We start from the raw sequence: 20,607 nt of genomic DNA, 5'->3' as shown, positions 1-20,607 counted from the left end.
TTGATCAGAGGAAGTAGAGGTGAGACCACTAGATTAAGTCTTTCCTCTTCATTTTCATCATCGTCAGTCCCTAGTAAGGAATAGAAATTCAGGAAGCCGGGCCATTCAAAGTCGAATTTTTTGAGAAGTTTCTTTATGAAGCTGAATGCTAGCCCCTTTATCTTGAGAGTGAACGAATGTCAGGATCGATCATACTTGCAGGCCATTTAAGCTTGAACTTTTTTTTGGAAGCTTATTTATGAAGATAAGTGCCGGCTCTTCATCGAGCGAGTCTATGATAGCGTCAAAATCTGACACGTTCATCTTGATAGATTTGCTTATAAACGCAAATAAATCCTGCAAGTCTAGGGACCTGCTAGCAATAGTTTTGTAGATTGAGATAGTGTACTAGCAAAGTTTGTGAGAAAGAGTTAATTGGTGTTGTGGGAAGATGCCTTGAAGTTGCTTGGCTCAGCTCGAATCACCTAATTCCCTAAGAACCATACATCCACCACTGGTCCTCATATCGGGTGGTGCCTACGCGGCCATTGACCTCATGATCGTTTCGTGCAGAGTGGGAGACAGGTAGGAATTCTGGCAGGGCTAAAGCAATGCAGGATTCACGGAATGCCTCCGTACGTAGTGAAGTACAGCTTCAAAAAGCGCACTGACTAGCTGTAGAAAATAAGCACGTCTGTCAAACAAAACCCGATCAAACACTATCTTCATGAAAGTCAGTTCTTATAGTTCTTATAAGAACTGGGCGATGGACTGTGTCCTTGACTCTTTATCCCGTCATCTGAATGAAGTAAATCTGTGTGGATGGAGTGTTATTGAGCTAAAAAGCTCTAGTCATGGCTGGGTAACGGCAATAGCCGAGCCTCATTGGCTACAGCATTGCCATTTGTTACCCTGGAAGTCCTAAAAAGGACTTTTCACTTCTTCTCCCATTTTCCTACCAAGTCCTTATAAGGACTGGCTTAAAGGGGCGAAGCAAGAATGCTTTCCATCTTCCCCGTTATCTGTAGAGGACAGTGTAGGGATAAGGTGTTATTAAGCTATTAAAGCTCTGATCATGGCAGGAGGGTAACAGCAATAGCCGAGCCTCAGTTAGAACTTCATTGGCTACAGCATTGCCATCCATAACTGAAATCTTATATGAAGTATGTATATATATAAGAAATATTATGGTGTGTTGTTAGCTAGTTTAACGTGGCTTTTATTCCTCTTTCAATGACCCCCCCCCTTCTTTGTCGTATTTGTTGAATAATTTTCTATTTCCAGTTAAGTACAACAATCCTTTCATATACTTGCTAGTATCTTAAACGCATCTTGTTCCTCCTTATCTGCAATGAATTCATGTTCTTACAAAATATTAAATCACGTGAATTTGCACATGTAGACAAAAAACATGGTTTGCGTGGATGCAGATATTAATTGTAAACTTTATTATAACATAGACTATTATAAAGTGCTTTGTTATTGAAGAAGATATTGAGTTTTTTGTTATTAAGAAGATATTGTAGATGCCGGTCAACGTACGCATAGCTACTCGGCTGATTATTGTTCTCTAGGCCAATAACATTACCACAGACTTTTTTTTTTTTAGATGTAAACATATTTACATTAGAACTAAAAAGTAAAGTAGAAGTACGCATTCTTATGATAATTTATAAAAGGTGTCAAAATTATATTTTCATAATTAATTAAAAATATTAAATAATTAATCGTTAATTAATTTTATTTTATAAGTATATAACGTTATAAATAAATATATAAATAAAACCGTTTTTTATTGATGTTAAGTTTTGCTTAGAATTTTATTTTACTTCGATATAAATAAATTTATATTATTCTATGACAGTTTAAATCACTAATTTAAAATTTCGTTCGGCATCAAACAGAACAGATTAACCATTACATTTCTCACAATACTGATCTCAAAAGTTTGCTGTATTTAATCTGTATTTAATTTTATATTAAATAATATTTAATATAAAATTGTTTTAATTACATTAACAGGAATTTAATATTTATGTACGTTTTAAGATTATTCAGTCTTCGGTTTTTGAAATAACTTCGTTTATTTATTTAAAAACATGTATGTTTATATTTAACTTGAAGTAGCCTTGATGCATGATAAAAGACCTATTGTGCGGTCATCGTATACTTGCTACTGTCTCTTTTGTGTTGCGTTCTATGTACGACAATGCAGCCAGTTGCTTTTAGAGAGTTTGTAATTAAGCCACGTGTGCGTATGTGTGTGTGTGTGTGTGCCATTACCACTTTCTTTGCTTTAATTTTCATACTTCAGCGTAGTCTCATACATTCCTCGAACACTATAAGCAGTTTTACGGGCAGACGTTTCTTTTATATTTTATTTCTAATATAAATTTTTTGCCTTTATATTTTCTCACACCATTTAATAGTTTATATATTCAGTTATATATATATATATATATAAGTGCCTGATCTTGTTCACAACATATATCAGTCAAATTTGGCGAGGTCTACAAACTAAATTCCTCAGCGAAAATAGAACGATAGAAACCTGTAACAGGCAACGGAAAAGGACAGCTTCGAAGAGAATAGGGGAAGAAAAATCACGATAGAACAAAGACACAAATGGATAATAACTTAGGAAAGGGATGCGAGTCAACAAGGTATTTATAAATACTGTAGAAGTACTGTACTTAAGAAATCAATATAAAAGGAAGAGTGGTTCCCGAAAGTACATTTTTTGAGTCAGCTGAGTACACTGCACGATCTTTTGTTATACACTGTACGTGTGTGTGTGTGTGTGTGTGTGTGTGTGTGTGTGTTGGCGGTTGGTATAAACACGACGATGGAGCTATGTCTGTAGAAGACTGAATGAAGTGCCTTCGCTGCAGTTGTTTGTAAGTGGACAACTGCACTTCTTAAATTTTGAAACTGTGGAGTTTTTAATGTTTTTCTCTGCTAAATTATGATAATTATCATTAATTTTTTTTTGTAGTTTTGCTGTATCCATTACATACGAGATTACAATGTCCACGTAATTGGATGAAATATATTGGACTCTTTGGAATAAATTCTATATAATTTTTAGGTGTTAATATTAAATTCAAATAACCGCGAAAGTTATTTGAATTTAAATATGTCTAGTGCGCATAATCCATTAAAGCAATTAAACATCGTTTCAATAATTCCTTCTTTACCCCCCCCTACGCACGTCCCCACGCACTCGCACGCACGCACGCACGCACACACACACACACACACACACACACACACACACACACACACACACACACACACACACACACACACACACACACACACACACACACAAATTATAAACAATAAATAAATAATATTAATAATCAGAATTTTATTCTTTGTAGTTTATAAAGTTGGTTATATCACTTAAAAATGTCCAAATTCAGGACGTTTCTTTTCTTCAGATCGTTATTTATGTAGTTTGATTAAAAAAAAAAAAAAAAAAAACATTCCTTCAAAAGTCATTATTAGGGTTTACTTTTTTTTTTGTTTAGGTTTTATTCTGAACCAAAAATCCCCTCATTTTTTACCATTCACCAACAAACTCACTCCCCCCCCCCACACACACACATATACACGTGCTGTTCGTTTTTCGTAAGCGGAATAGTATTTGATGCAATTGCTACAGGTGACAGGAAATAGATTCCATGAGGAAGAGGTACACGAAGTTTGAAATAGCATGCGGTTGGTAATGACGTACATGAACAAGCGTCCCGTCAATATCTGTATGAAACTTACAACTGTTTTTAAAGACCAAATTTTAATAATAAACTAATGAGCCGTACGGAACTTGGAAATGGCAGATGTCGTAAACAGACAAACCAAAACCCATCTTAATAATAATAATAATAATAAATGATTATTTATAACATAAATAATCATTTATTATAATATTAATATTATACGTAACAATATTAATAATATTATATTCAATTATATTAATATAGTACAAAACAATAACATACTGACTCTCATAGCGAGAGTTGACTCAAGTCCCCAAATAAATGCTCGCAATCAATGATTTCATCCATTTGTAAAAATTAATATTACAGTGCACTTCAATATATATATGTTAAAGATACCAAGCAATTTTATAAGCTAGGTTTTAATCCTTTTTCCCAAGTAAGCAAACAGACAAGTATGTCACGTGTGTGCCTGAACATAGTTCAGGTTTGAGGCAACTCATGGTAAATGTGGTGTAAGCTCTGATCACTTTCCTTAGTATTTCCTGAACTACGTTCAGGCGCAAACTAGACTTACTTGTCTGTTTGCTTACTTGGGAAAAAGGATTAAAACCTAACTTATAAAATTGCTTGGTATCTTTAACATAGTATACCCAAGGTAAAAAAACTTTCTATATCTTATTCTCATCAGGAGATTTTTATTTAATAAGGTCAAAGCACCTTGTGGCAACTTGTTTAGGTAAAATTTATAAGCTTCTGCAATTACTTCAACCTTGGCATTTTTGGGTCTGGCTCCCACTGACGAGAACTCAATACTTGCCTTTAATGCATAGCATCATACATCTCCCTTAGTATTTCCCCCTTCATTAGGGGGAAATACTAAGGAAAGTGATCAGCGCCCACTCCACCTTTACTCCGAGTTGCCTCAGACCTCAGCTATGTTCAGACGCAAACTTGAAAATAATTTCTTTATTTTATATATTTTATAAAAATATATTTTATGCTTTAAATGCTAGATTTCAATCACATGAGAGATTGCGCTCATAAGAAATCCCCTTGCTATTGTTAGACACTTTTACAACTTCAAGGGTGTAGTCAATTTTAATATTTTCTAACAAGTCAATAAGATCTGCTACATTTTCCCTTTCAAGTACATGTTTGGCTGCAAGGTTCAGAGGTAATGTTATTCGTAATTTCATAATTTAGAGATAACTATGGAATACACATTATGCATTGTCGCGCATATTTTTGCATAAAAAAGATGTTAGGCTTTGGATGTAACTGCATTATTCAACACGAAAAGGTTGATCAAGGCAGGAAAACACCAAACGAAACATTATTGCAACGTATACACAAAGCAGACTTTTTTAAATAATTATCACTCTCTAAATACTTGTAACTTAAAAACTACTTTCCAAGTGATGGGTACACAAAGTTATCCTTCATTTGCGATAAAGTAGCTTAGTTTCTATATCTTTTGAGATAAGAAAAGAGATATAATTTTATTTTTGTAGTCAAGGAAAGAGAATTCAAACTCCAATTCCGGGTTCGTTTCAGCGTCCTCGTCAGTTATCATCTGTACCATAATAAAAATTGCCAGACATATTTCGTCATTTCTTTACTTTATTGTGATAAAATGATTTTTTTTTTTTTTTGGCTGTAGGTAATTGCTATAATGATTTCAAAACAAAATATCAAAAATCACACACACACACACACACACACACACACACACACACACACACACACACACACACAATATCCCGATAAGATAAATTGCCCGTAATTTATTGATATTATCAGTAGGAGATCATGAAAGAAAGAAAGAAATAGAGGGACAGTTTCAAATACCAACAAAACAAGCGTTGTATGTACACGTTTATAAGCAATTCAAGCACGTTTACGTTTTTTTTTTTTTTTTTTCCCAGAAAATCATGTGGAGTTGTATGGACACACCACACGAGCGTATTTCGAATACAGGGGAGGGGGAATTGAGAAGGGGGAAGGATAATGGGACGCGGAGGGGGGGGGGAATTTGTCATGCGACATGCACCTGTTATTCCGTAAACCTTTCTAACAATGAGTGACGTCATGTAGAAATCGGATAGGGTTGAATAGAGAGAGACTGACAGCTGCCTCTTTCCAAAGAGCAACGCATGGAAAATTGCCATCTGTCATTCACACACACATACACACATACATACATACACACGGTCGGAAGGTAATGGGAAACTAGTGCAATCAAGTCTACATGTCAGCCGAGTGCTGAAAGGAAGGCAATGTGTTGCAGATTAGTGGAATCACTGTAGTTTCATTTCGTTCGGAAACGCCGTTTTGTTGTTCTAAAATAATGATGATTGTCTCATACGGGTCCACACTTTTCCCACTAAATGCTTTATCAGGATAGTATGGAGTCAACGACACCCTTACCGGATTTAGTAGCAGTTGTATCGAGTGATGCTAAGCCTAAATCTCTCCCATTGTTCGCTTATGTGCTCATAGGGATCAGTGCAGCCGTTGTATGCGGCATGCTTCTTTTTCTCTTATGCCGATGTTTCCTTCGCCATCGCAAAAAATCACATAAGTTAGCTAAACTCACACCTAAACCGTCCGATCCTCGTATGGCAGGAGTGAGAGCAGATCAGCCAGTTGAGTTTGTGGTGCCCACTACCATTGTCATTAACGAAACTACTGAAGATTCGCTGTCTGAAACGGATTCCAGTGGCTCAAGACCTTACCTCTTCTTCGATAAAGATGGACGAACAAGAAAAAGAACGATGGCAGGATTCCAGATAAATCCGTCCGATTTAGAAAGAGGTTTGTACCAAGGATTTCATGGCTGTAAACACTGTGGTTCTTTTCTTAATTACCTCGGAAAGATCGGCTTTTCGTTGAGATATTTGTCTCGGAGTAATCAGTTATGGGTGAAAATACTCGGAGCAAAAGATCTTCCTTGTTCTTTTTTAAAAACAACGGCGAATCCTTACGCTAAGGTGGTGCTACTACCTGATAAAGCACCGAAATTTTTGACCCGAGTCCAACGCAACACCACTAATCCTGTTTTCAACGAAGTTTTTGTTTTTTCGGTAAGTCCAGAGGATCTTCAAGAGAGAAGGCTAAAGATTACTGTTTGGGATTACGACAGATTCTCTAGAAAGATGCTTATAGGTCAGTTAGTGTATGTCATTAAAGACGCTGGAATATCAACCAGTGTGGATGATGATATTTCAACAGGGGATATTTGGACAGATCTGAACCGGGATTCTGAACATGTAAGTACTTCTTCTTACTGATTAAGTGATTATTATAATATATAAGACATCTAAAACTTCAAAAATTAACTGGAATTTGAATCATTGTTCAAATTGATGCATTATGTTTTGCAGAATGAAAACACCCCGGAAACTTGGGGTGTTTTTATTCTTCAGGATGAAAAATTAAAGAGGAATCTTTATTTCATCCTGACATAAGAACATTTTTCTAGTAAAGAAATGAATAATACATCGTACGGGTAATAATAATACAGGTATATCCCAGTCATAAGACATGTTGGCTTCCAGACCACTGTCGTACAGTGAATCACTAGCATTTTTTTTAATAATTTAAAACTTTTAATGTTAATATCAATGCAGCGCCGGCTTAACACGGTAAGCAGGCGTGCATCGCATCGGGGCGCCTTCTTCAACGGGCGATGAAGGGACTAGGAAAATTATAATGCATTGTAATAAATAAATAAAAACAAATTTTAATATTAGCGTTGATTAAGTGTGGACGCTCGACTAAAAATTGCATTCGGGAGCTAGGACTCCCTAGAGCCGGCAATGATCAAATGGATTTACGAGTCTCGTTTTCACAACGTAAAAAAACTGCGCATCGGTTGTTTCCAGGCAGCTTGATGTCGCTAAAACCATGGTATGAGCGAATATGGCGTCGCATAATTGGGCATTGGTCATTAATGAAAAACGTCGTATCAGAGGATCATCGTTAAGCGAAGCATAAGGCGTGCCTTACTGCAGTGTTAAATTTAGTTCAAAAACGTAACGACTCTTTGGATTTGTATGAAGGTACCTAGTGGTGAGCTATAGAAATTTTAACAAAGGGCTCGCATCGTCGAGAAAAAAAAAAAAAAAAAAAAAAAAGCTGTATTTCACACAAAAATTTATTAATACAGCTTGTGTACAAATGCCAATCAAAAGGTATGAGGGGATAATCAACCTAAAGGCTATCATTTTTTAAACAAATCTTTTATGATCTAAACATGAAATATTTGCACATAATCATCTGTGTTAATTTATCTTACATAAGAAAAACATTTTTTAACTATCAAAATATAATAAGAACGAAATCTTTTATAATCGCACATAGGAAATATCCGCATTTTTTTTATAAACAAAATAAATTTCTTTTGTTTGCGATAGACGTTTTTATGACAAACAACCTATAAATAATAAATAAATATTATCTAAACACAATAATATTGAAGTACGTTATATTTCTCTTTTGTTTTTATACTTCCAGTGATAATCAACGGTACCAATCAAGGGGCATTATTTTATAGTCCTATTTATTTCTATGCGATTACCAAAAGGGAATTTTTATTTGTAAAATGGTAGTAACTATAATATTTTATTTAATAAAATCACGTTGTTAGGTTACCGTATGAGTTTTTCGCTTAATATATTTAAAAAAAAAAAAAAATTTTTTTTTTTTTTTTTTGAGAAATATTTAACAAAGAGCTCGGGCGAGCCCCCTTATAGCTCAACCACTAAAGGCACCTGTTGATGCTGGAATACTTTCCTCAAACTTTATTCCAGTGGCAGATAATAATCTGGCATGTTCGCCATCCTTAGTTTAATGCACGTAAAAAAAAAAATCTAACAGATTCGAGAAAAAGTCTATCAGTAGAAAAATTTCTTTGTATACTGGTCACTCTGACTTTGTCGAATGCATTTTTCTTACATTTATCGTTTTTTATTATTTATTATTATTTTTGATAAATTTCTGATGTTATCATGCTATAAAGAATTTTTCTAAACTGCCTTATCGAAAACAATGAATAAGATGTTAGTTGAAAGCGTGTTATATGAATTAATTTCTTTCGTAAATAATTGAAATTTATTAAATAATTTACTAAAGAGCACACACAATTAACCCAGGAGGTACGATGCAATAATAATAATAATTATTATTGTATATTTGGTAAGAGCAATAAGGCAATTCTAAATTCTAATTCATTATATTTTAAAAAAAATAAAAATAAATTCATTAATATCTATTGAAAATAAGATTTGAATGTTTATAAAAAGAAAATTTAAACTTAATTTTCACATTAAAATAAGTCACACTTATTTAAGGAGAACATAATTAAATTATAATTTTGTTTTCAAAGACAGTTTTTGAAATTGTTTTCATTGTTAATTTTTCGAAAATAAATATATTGTGGATAACAAAGCGGTCTTCAAATATGATACGTTATCAATAGAAATTAGAATGCAGTATTAATATGAAAATTTTGCTACTATAAACAGCAATTTTAATTAAGTTAGCTCTTCATTACTGACTGAGAATTGAAAAGTTACTGTCACCATAGCATATTGTGGATCTCAAAAATTCTTTGTGTACATTTCACTAACGATTCTATGTCGGTGTTTGCACACTGAAAGGCTTATAGTCTCAGAACACAGTAAATGTATGGAAATATTCTTCAAAATATTTGGGGCAAATATTTGCCTCATTAAGCTAATTTTATCGAGGATTATGGGTATTAGTTGCATTATATATATATACACTTTTTTTGGTTAATGAATCGGGATTTATTTAGCATTGTTTCTCATTAATGGAAGAGTACAAGGGGAAACCCTGATCAATGCAATGTTCTATTGTCTGTACGTGGTTGATGTTTGTTGGCAACCGCTTTAACAAAGTACCCTGCTTCAAGGTTTAACCACGTACCAAAAATCCAACTACAGTTATTATTGCTACTGCAGCTAATATAAATAGAAATGAATAAAATTACTATATTTATTGAAAACATTCAGCGATACTAATCAAGAATATTAAATTAAAATTATCATTATCATCATAAATTTCTGATACGTACCCTATGGGATATTAGCGTACTATAATAATAATAATAATAATAATAATAATCTACAGCACTTACTTACAGACCCTTAACGAAATCTTGAATGTTAACAATATCAACTTCAATCCTAATGTTTTTGCAATTAATGTCATCTGTTCACTCCGCTAATTTTTCTTAGAACTTTCATATCAACTTGTCTGTAGTCATTTATCAGATGTTTATTTGTAACTCAACTTTCCCATAACATTAAAATGGGTTCGAAGACTATCGTGTTTATTGCTAGTTTAGTTTTTTTTTTTTTTGTCTAACTTCACTTTTATTCCATATTTTCATTCAACTGGCTCCCTATCATATAATCCTTTTTCTTATTGTGGAATGCAATGCATATTTAATATTCCATCTTTACTAGAAATTTACCATAAATTACTGAAATATTTTGCTTTTCTATACATTTAGCATAGAGAATACATTTCATAGTTATTGGTATTTTTATTGCTGATTTTCATACCAAACTTGTTGCAGCAGCTGTTCAATTAAGTTAGTGAATTTTGATGACTTGTATTGGATTTATTTAGCAGTTTATAGCAACATGAGTATAAAGTAAAGAGCTGACCTTTTTATCTACAATATTGATATTAGGCGTAATACTGGAGAAAGATGTGAATCCTTAGATGCAGCCTCAGAAAATAAGGTATCTTATACCTGATTTTACAACAAATATTTTCCTCTACCTGTTCAGTGCTGACGTACAAGTTAAATATAGACTATGTATTGTTCTGTCTTTACACAATGTAATTACGCAATACATTTACGCATTCTATTTTCATATCTCTCATTTACTCAATATAATTGTATTTGCGTAGCTTTTCTCTTCGCACCTTAACATTCACGTTTTCTATACATAAAAGTTAAATACATATCTCTATCTTATTCCTATACTTGTATATATATTTATTTCAGAACACAGAGTAGAGAATTCTTCTACTCCACTGTCATTTCCAACAAGAATCAAAATTTAGATGTAAAATGAAAAACTCTCTCTCTCTCTCTCTCTCTCTCTCTCTCACACACACACACACACACACACACACACACACACACACACACACACACACACACACACACACACACACACACACACACACACACACACACACACACACACACACAGGCATGCACGCACGCACATGCACACTATGGTGCGTTATTGAATTGGAAAGCTTGAACTAATATATTGCAATTCTTTAAGTAAATAAGGAATGCAGGGTGCGTATTTCTCCTTCATAGTACGCCCTTAGGTCTCTATTACAGGATATTGTAGTTTGTAAGGCTTCTGTTTTCAAAAGTAGTTCAACATATCTGAAGCGTAGAAGCTCCTGGTAGCTTTTCCATAGTTATTATTGTAGCACTTTTTTACATATAATATAAATTACATGTGCTATACACTGCTTAGATAGAAGTAAACGGACACCATAGGGTGAGGAACAAACAGCCGTAGCCCCCACCTTCATGACATGTTGAACCTCATTTCACTGCGAAAACTTCATCAATCCTATGTGGTATACTTTCCACAAGCGAACGATCAATGGGAATTTTGGATCATTCTTCCTGTAGGCATGTAAAGAGGTCCTAGTCTATTGTAGGGCAGACGTCCCTTGACCTCATCGTGTCCCTGACGTTCCGGTTCGTCTCATAGATGTTCAATAGGGGGTCGAGATCAGAGCTCTGTGAAGGCAGGTGAAGTGTGGTGACGTATATGTCCACAAACCACGCAGTTACAGCGGCAAATGACACGGTGCATTGTCTTGCTGAAAGAGAAAATGAGCACTTCCGTAGAAACGCCACAAAGTAAGACACATTGCATTGTTCAGAAACCTCTCGGAGTTCGTGGCAACATGAACAGAGGTCCATCATAAACCAGGAAAAACAGGATCATACTATCACACCGCTACGTCCGAATTTCATAGTTGGGGTTATTCTGGTAAGAGATGTTCATCGGGCATCCGCCACACCCACATCCGTTCATCTGCTCGGTAGAAGGTTAGCGTAATTCTTCACTCAATAACACAGTTTTCCAAGATTCCGTGTCCCACTGTAGACGCTTTTTGCACCACAAGACGACACTGTATGTTGGTTCGGGTAATGTGGGACTTACCATGGAAACCCACGTTATGAGGAGCCAAGGTTCTGAATGCATTTGTTCGAAACTCCGCATTCAACGTGTACGCAGATGAATGGCGATTTTTACATATTGTCCTTCGTAGCACCGTCATGTTCGGTGAGTGTGGTAGGTCGTCCACTGCGGGTAGCATTTGCAATTGACTCCGTGTGCTTCCATCTCATTTGGAATCACTAATTGTTGACCTGGGATGGCCCAATTTGCCGAAGAGATAGATTGGCAGTATGGCATCGTATCGCAGCGCCTCTTTGAAAGTCGGTCAGTTCCACATGAGTCGTTACATGGCACAATGCACCTTACCCATGGGGATGTCAACTGACTTCTTTCCAACCATAGTTAGTTGCCTGAAGTCTTGTTCTATTGTAAGTTGTTTTAGTTGTTTTAGCTATCTTGTAATTGGAATCAAAGCAATATTTGAATATACCTACACAGTGACAATTTTGTTGTGGAATTTTATGTTTCGTTATGATTTATGATAACATAATTATCATTGTAGTGTGAATAAAGCCAGTATCGTCTCTTTGTTTACAGAAGTTATTAATCTATTTAGTTTGTAGTCTGCCATAAATAAATACGTTGTTGTAGCATATCTTAATATGCTTTCGCATGATGTTTTACCGGTATACATTAGTATTTATGTATGTAGCAAGTATGCGTTTATTATTGTTTTTGTTATTATTATCATAAGGCGGATATTAGAAGGAATTAATATTAAATAATAATTATAGGTTTATAGAACACCACTTAGTAATCATCTTCTGATTTGTATATAATAAAAGACATGAAATATCCAACGTGTGAGATTCAGGAATCAATCGACTGTGAGATGCGGTGATTGGTTCATTAATGCCCTTGGGGGTGATGGATAGCAACGCAAAGCTGTACCAATGAAGTTTAACTGAGGTTCGGCTGTTGCTGCTACCTCTTTGGGCAAGGAGTTTTTGAGTCCGCTCTCTTAAGGGTTTTACCTTAAGGGAGCACTTTGAGTCTCCGGGGAAGGTGTTCTCCGGCACGGCCCGCTGAGGGGCTTTGACGGTGAATTATTTTCCTCGGAATTTGAGCGGTTCTGCTCGGTAATCGAGTTTCACTGAGTAGAACCAACGCTGAGATTTGGACGGTCTTTCGCCCACGAATGAGTGGCCTAGAGATCGTCCATATTTTTGAGATTGAACCTTTACTTACATAGTCGATTGATTCATTAATGCCCTTGGGGGTGATGGATAGCAACGCAAAGCTGTACCAATGAAGTTTAACTGAGGTTCGGCTGTTGCTCTTACCCACTTGGGCGATGAGTTTTTGAGTTCGCTCTCTTAAGGTTTTTGCCTTAAGGGAGCATTTTGAGTCTCCGGGGTAGTTGTTCTCCGGCACGGCCCGCTGAGGGGCTTTGTCGGTGAATTATTTTCCTCGGAATTTGAGCGGTTCTGCTCAGTGGTCGGGGAGCCCGTCACTGAGTGGAACCAACGCTGAGATTAGGACGGTCTTTCGCCCACTATGGAGTGGCCTAGAGATCGTCCGTATTTTTGAGATTTCACCTTTACTTACATAGTCGGTGATTGATTCATTAATGCCCTTGGGGGTGATGGATAGCAACGCAAAGCTGTACCAATGAAGTTTAACTGAGGTTCGGCTGTTGCTCTTACCCACTTGGGCGATGAGTTTTTGAGTTCGCTCTCTTAAGGTTTTTGCCTTAAGGGAGCACTTTGAGTCTCCGGGGTAGTTGTTCTCCGGCACGGCCCGCTGAGGGGCTTTGTCGGTGAATTATTTTCCTCGGAATTTGAGCGGTTCTGCTCAGTGGTCGGGGAGCCCGTCACTGAGTATAACCAACGCTGAGATTAGGACGGTCTTTCGCCCACTATGGAGTGGCCTAGAGATCGTCCGTATTTTTGAGATTTCACCTTTACTTACATAGTCGGTGATTCATTTTATATGAGATGCCCATACATATAGGGTAACGGATGGCAATGCTGAACCAATGAAGTTTAACTGAGGTTCGGCTGTTGCTGTTATCCTGGGTAAATGAGTTCGCTCTCTTAGGTTTTGCCCTAAGGGAGCACTTTGAGTCTCCGGGGAAAGTGTTCTCCGGCACGGCCCGCTGAGGGGTACTTGCCGGTGAATTATTTTCCTCGGAATGTGAGCGGTTCTGCTCGGTACTCGAGTTTTACTGAGTAGAACCAACGCTGAGATTTGGACGGTCTTTCGCCCACGAATGAGTGGCCTGGAGATCGTCCGATATTTTTGAGATTATCACCTTTACTTACACATACGGTGATTGATTCATTCAATCCAATAATACCCTTGGAGGGTAATGGATGGCAATGCTGTAGCCAGTGAAGTTCTAACTGAGGCTCGGCTATTGCTGTTACTCTCCTCCCATGATCAGAGCTTTAATTTAATTGCTCAACAATACCACCTTATCCCTACACTGTCCTCTACAGATAACGGGGAAGATGAAAAGCATTATTGCTTCGCCCCTTTAAGCCAGTCCTTATAAGGATAAGGATCCAACGTGTGAGGATGGAGATGCGGTGATTGATCATTCATTCAATCAATTCCTGTGAAGATCATACTTCACAGGATCATTTCTGTAGTATGGTTAGCTTCTCGGCCGTTTGGCTTAGATAAAGTGTATAGTGTCTGTGCATATCAGCTTAACAGGCTACTAGCATTTCGTAGTATCTGTTCTTAACCGTTAATATCGGTACGAGTCCCATTGGGGTTCACGATATTTAACCGGAAATTTATAGATCTTCCCAAACCCCGGACCGGGGAAATATTAAACACTTGGTAGTGGCGGGAAGCTTAGCCCCCCATCCCCTAACCAGCTATGGCTTTGCCGCGTACGCGGACACTCGGAATAGAAGTGGATGCCGACCTGCATCCCCGATGTTTAGCCAAATCCCTCATCGAAACAGTCGGTGCCGACCAGATTTTCGGATTTACTCCTTTCGGCGGTGGCCGCTTCCAAGTAGTCGTCAGAAGTATACAAACCCGAGATAAACTACTCGGAGGTTTTGAGTATAATGGGAAAAAAATAGTGCCATTTTTGGTGGGAAGTATCACCAAGTTACTTAGAATCCCCAGATTCCCTTTGGAATATGTTGAAGCTGATCTTAAGATTATCCACGACATATTCGGGAAATGGGGCGTAGTACGCAATGTGGAAGCGTTAAATGATGCAGAAAATCCCACATGGAAGTCAGGCGAAGTAACCATCTCCCTAGACATGAAAACGCCAGTTCCCAACTTTATTGTCATTGGATCTGCCAGAGTAATGATTAATTACCCTGGCGTAAAGAAACAATGTTTCCGATCTGGAGCCTTCACCCACCTTGGGGCCGACTGCTTGAAAACGAAGTGTAAAAACTGCCTCAAGGCAGGCCACAACCTGGATAAGTGCGAGGCAGCCTGTCTAAAATGTGGTGTCGCAGACCACAAAGTGGACACCTGCCCATTAAGAACCCTGGCAGAAAGGATGAGAGGTGCCATCATAACAATACCGCCAGGCAATACTAGCAATATAAAAAAGAAAGATTCTCCAAACTTGAAGGCTGCAGCAGAAAGCCATACCATCACACCACTTAAGGAGAGCAATAAGAAAAAAATGCTGCCATAGAATCCAAACCCGAGAAAGATAAGAAGCAAGAAATCCACGAAGAACCAGCCAAAAAGCAAGCTGTCACACATGCTGAAATCGCAGGAGAAGAAGAAAATATGGGCAAACAGCACCCCCTTCAAACGACCACTCAGCCCAGACGAAAAGGAGATGAAAAAAATAAAACCAGCAGAAACAGAAGAATTAGACTCCTCATGCAAAAGCAGGGGAGACTCTAAAGCATCTAGTTAAAGGTATCCCTGGGGTGGCAGAAAAATTTAAAAATGCAATAGTGAGAATAGGGGAACCTGAGCTCCTCCTCACTGGGAAATATGGTCCCAATGTGTGCAAAATGGGGTGAACTATTTGTTGAAGACATCAGCAAAATAACCCATGAGCAAGTACAGGTAGCCCTGGACATAGATGAGGAAGCGGCATCGGCGTTCTTCATAGCTCTCTCCAAATTAGACAAGGCCAAGGGAAGCGAAGTGGCTAAAAGAATAATGACTGCCCATAAAAAACGACAGTCACAATAACCATCCCTTGGTTTTCCTGTCCAGGGCTATAATGTTCTCTAGTTCCCACAGGTGTGTGTGTGTGGGGGGGGGGGTGCTGAGAACCTGAGAGGCGAAGGCTTACAACGAGGCGGTGTAGCTCTTTGAGAACTGCATCACTCAGGCCAGACCCTTCCCCCCACCTTTCTTTTTCGGTTTCTAGTCCTATCTATAGTTTTTGTTTTCTCTGTACTTCATGTTTTTGCTTTTGTTACATGTTTCCTTTTTAGGATTTTTCCTTTTCTACCAAAGTGAAAAATCAACAACCGTTTTAGAATCTCCCCTGGTGGGCAAACAGCTAAAACAGGTCAACTGAGGCCTCTTTCACCTACTCTACCACTATGCACTCTATCTTTATTTCCTCTCCTACTATCTGCTGACTCTCAGCCTATCTTACTCTACAGGCCAATGATGAATTTTTGTTGAACTCACAAAATATATATATCATTCAATCCAATACCCTTGGAGGGTACTGGATGGCAATGCTGTAGCCAGTGAAGTTCTAACTGAGGCTCGGCTATTGCTGTTACCCTCCTACCATGATCAGAGCTTTAATAGTTCAATAACACCTTATCCCTACACTGTCCTCTACAAATAACGGAGAATATGAAAAGCATTCTTGCTTCGCCCCTTTAAGCCAGTCCTTATATAACGGGGAATATGAAAAAAAAAAAAAAAAAAATCCAACGTGTGGTTGCCGGGATAAGAATAGCACCAATGCAAATCCAAGCATGCCGTAAGAGGCGACTAATTGGATGCTGAGATTCGAGAGTTTGAGTTCGCTTTCTTAAGGTTTTTACCTTAGGGGAGCAATTTGAGTCTCCGGCGGAAAGTGTTCTCCAGCACGGCCAGCTGAGGGGCTTTGTCGGTGAATGCTTTTCTTCGGAATATGAGCGGTTCTGCTCGGTGGTGGTGGTGGTGGGTGGAAGGCCATCACTGAGTGGAGCCAACGCTGAGATGGACGATCTTTCAGTCACTAATCAGTGGTCTAGGGATCGTCTTAATTTTTAGAGATTGGCGTTACTTACGTATCACCAATGGAGCTAATGCATGTCGTACGAGGCTTAAAATGAGTACCCAGGGAGGGTAATGGATGACAATGCTGTAGCCAATGAAGTTCTAACTGAGGCACGGCTATTGCTGTTATCCTCTTGCCATGACCAGAGCTTTATAGCTCAATAACACTTATCCTTGCACTGTCCTCTACAGACAACGGGGAATATGAGAAGCATTCTTGCTTCGCCCATTTAAGCCAGTCCTTATAAGGATATAATCCAAATGAAGTTTGCTAATGGCTTCTGTTTATCGGAAGTTTTTTTTCTGACAAATTTCTAGTAATTATCCACGACCGACCAAGTATTCTTGGTTTTTAGTAGCCATAAGTAGAATATAATTAGTCTTATATCACTATATGCTAGATCAGGTAGACTTTTATTGGAGAGGTGACATAATAAGTCCCATTTTTTTAAGTGAAGGTTTTCGTCTTGATTTTAATGCCATGAGTCATTTATTTGAGTCACATCTGTAGAAGAGTCCAGTTTTCAAACTATAACTTTAAAAGATTTATTTTCGTTCTTCTAAGAAATACTGAATCTTCATACACTGCGAATCATTTACTAAGTCATCTAATGTGAGCACGAAAATGCTAATAGTAGAACGTTACTTATATCCGATCTCTTTATGTAGCAATTTTACCGACGGAAGATAAATAAATAAAATACTTCTAGTGTACTACTAAGAATCAGCCATAATTTTCATTGAATTACATGAAAGAAAAAATAAAAGTGAAACGCAAATGTTGTTTGAATTAATTGAAAATAAATTAATTTTTAAAAGTAATATAAAAAATAAAATTCACTCTGATGACATCTGAAAGACTTCGGGGATCGAATCCGGTACAGGATGAGAAGGATCTTTATCAGGGCCTTTTAAATGAAGACAACTATTAATTACAAAGGTTTGTAGTCTTTGATGACGGTCTTATACTGAGATAGTGAGATGTTTGTTTTTGTGCAGAAGTGGTTCGTGTTCCTTGATGTACGAGAGGCTCTGCTTGGGGTAGGTTTTTGCCTGTCTCTGAGTGGGGGAGCCACCGCTGAGATTATGGCTCCCTCTGGTGGTGGTGGGGTGAGCCTGCAATTGGGTAGAGCCAACGCTGACAAATTCTTCTCGGTGACGGGGAAAGCCTGTCACTGAGTGGAACAACGCTGAGTTTGACGATCCTTCGGTCACTCGTAGGAAGTGGTCTAGGGGATCGCCTAATTTTTAGAGAGGTTTTTACTTAAACACATCTCCAAAAAGGTCGAAACCGGTAGTGACCCCCCCATAATGTATAACATCATGCATGTCTGCCAGGAGATGTGTTTTACATTATAGGAAATACTAAGGATAGTGATCGAAGCTTGCACCACCTTTACTACGAGTTGCCCCTGTCATAAAAGGTTTGCTTACGCTTGGATCCGCCGAAACTTTTATAGTTTCTATATTCGGCACGAAACTCTTCTAATTTCTCTATTCAGCTCTGAAATAATATTGAATTCAGTTTGACTACTTAAAATTATTTTAAATAAATTAAATATCTTTAGAAATTTTAAGTATTATTAAAAATTTCTGATACACCATAATTTATAAAATATCACTGTGATATGTAATTTATTTGGTTAAATGTATGAATATATGAGAGTGGAAAAATGGCGGCTCGCGTGTTAGTGTTTTGTGTCGTGTGTTATTGATGGTGAATTTGGGGGGGGGGGGGGGTGGGGGGGGGGGGGGGTGGGGGGGGGGGGGGGTGGGGGGGGGGGGGGGTGGGGGGGGGGGGGGGTGGGGGGGGGGGGGGGTGGGGGGGGGGGGGGGTGGGGGGGGGGGGGGGTGGGGGGGGGGGGGGGTGGGGGGGGGGGGGGGTGGGGGGGGGGGGGGGTGGGGGGGGGGGGGGGTGGGGGGGGGGGGGGGTGGGGGGGGGGGGGGGTGGGGGGGGGGGGGGGTGGGGGGGGGGGGGGGTGGGGGGGGGGGGGGGTGGGGGGGGGGGGGGGTGGGGGGGGGGGGGGGTGGGGGGGGGGGGGGGTGGGGGGGGGGGGGGGTGGGGGGGGGGGGGGGTGGGGGGGGGGGGGGGTGGGGGGGGGGGGGGGTGGGGGGGGGGGGGGGTGGGGGGGGGGGGGGGTGGGGGGGGGGGGGGGTGGGGGGGGGGGGGGGTGGGGGGGGGGGGGGGTGGGGGGGGGGGGGGGTGGGGGGGGGGGGGGGTGGGAATGTTTCACCATCATTTCTACGGAAGAACGATTAGGATAAATATGAACAATAACTAGAAAAGATAAACACAAACATCCATTCCACGGAGTAATTTTAATCTGCAGCCTGTGGATTACTATTCGGACATCCGGGCGGTCAAATTCATTTTGCAATTCTATTAAATTTCACGTCTTTTAATTTCATTTTCAACAGAACAATTTGTGGTGCCAACTTAAGGTGAACAAAATTTTAAATTGTACACAAGTTAAAAAAAGAGGGTGTTTAATAAAAATGCATTCTAACTTTTGACCCCACTCGATTGAGTGTCAGAATTTTACCGCTACTCGGTAAAGTTTATTGAATAATATAAAATTGTAGCTGAACTGCCATTAAGAATATTTATTATTTTTTTATTTCATTAAAATTCATTTCACATTCACATAATAACAGTTTTTTTTTGCTATATTTTTATGTGCATCCTGCCCACGAAAGGTTGATAAACCTATGGTTCATTAGTATCACGGGTGGGTTCAGGGTTAGATAATGTTGGAATTTTCTTCCAGAGACCAAACATGGAACGTTCTCAATCGCTTCATCCCTCCTATAAACAAGGTGGTGGTCTCACACTGTTGAAAATCGCCTACCACATAAAGACTTGTGCAAAATATTCATGCGGTGTGGAATTCAAATCCATAGCCTGTTGTATTGGAAATTGGTGACGCTACGACTCATTCCTGATGATTCTTTTGGCAAAAGTGTTAGAAATTACAATAATTCAGTACGCGTTAATAATTTCTGTTTAAATAATTGTGGTTCAAGACTGTTTAAAGGAAAATTATATATATAAATTAATACTTTATATTAATAATCAATTAATATATATCTAATTTATATTATAATCTAAAGCTATATAAAGAAAAATTTTAATCTAAAGCTATATATATATATATATATATATAGCTTTAGATGAAAAATGTAATTTTTTTCTATACATTAATCTTTTTTAATAAGTTACATAAGCTTATTTTCTAATCTTAATACTACTTGAAACAATGAAATAAGAGAGCCAAAGGGCTTCACCTCGGCGATGCACAATTATTCAAATTAAGTGGATATTGAATCCAACATTAATTCAAAGCCGAATAGAGAAACTAAAAGTATTTAGTGCCGAATATAGAAACTATAAAAGTTTCGGCGGATCCAAGCGTAAGCAAAGCTTTCATGACAGGGGCAACTCTTAGTAAAGGTAGAGCAGGACCCGATCACTGTCCTTG

At 38.4% G+C, this 20,607-nt stretch overlaps 1 protein-coding gene and 1 pseudogene across 1 annotated transcript in view; both read left to right on the top strand.

Moving 5' to 3' along the window:
- The first annotated feature begins 5,780 nt into the window (after positions 1-5,780).
- LOC150099461 (synaptotagmin-1-like) overlaps positions 5,781-20,607 on the top strand; it is a 62,827-nt gene continuing 48,000 nt past the window's right edge. The window contains exon 1 of the mRNA XM_090404038.1: positions 5,781-6,973. Coding sequence (XP_090260164.1) covers positions 6,092-6,973 — 882 coding nt within the window. The 5' untranslated portion in view covers positions 5,781-6,091. The remainder of the gene's footprint in view (positions 6,974-20,607) is intronic.
- LOC150099462 (U2 spliceosomal RNA) lies at positions 14,559-14,716 on the top strand (annotated as a pseudogene).

This window comes from Typopeltis vanoorti, chromosome 14 (assembly GCF_054136105.1).
Source record: "Typopeltis vanoorti isolate ZY-2024b chromosome 14, IOZ_Tvanoo_1.0, whole genome shotgun sequence".
In the NCBI taxonomy this organism is placed as follows: domain Eukaryota; kingdom Metazoa; phylum Arthropoda; class Arachnida; order Uropygi; family Thelyphonidae; genus Typopeltis; species Typopeltis vanoorti.
Note: the sequence above shows the minus strand (reverse complement) of the source record. Positions and strands in the feature narration are given on the sequence as shown.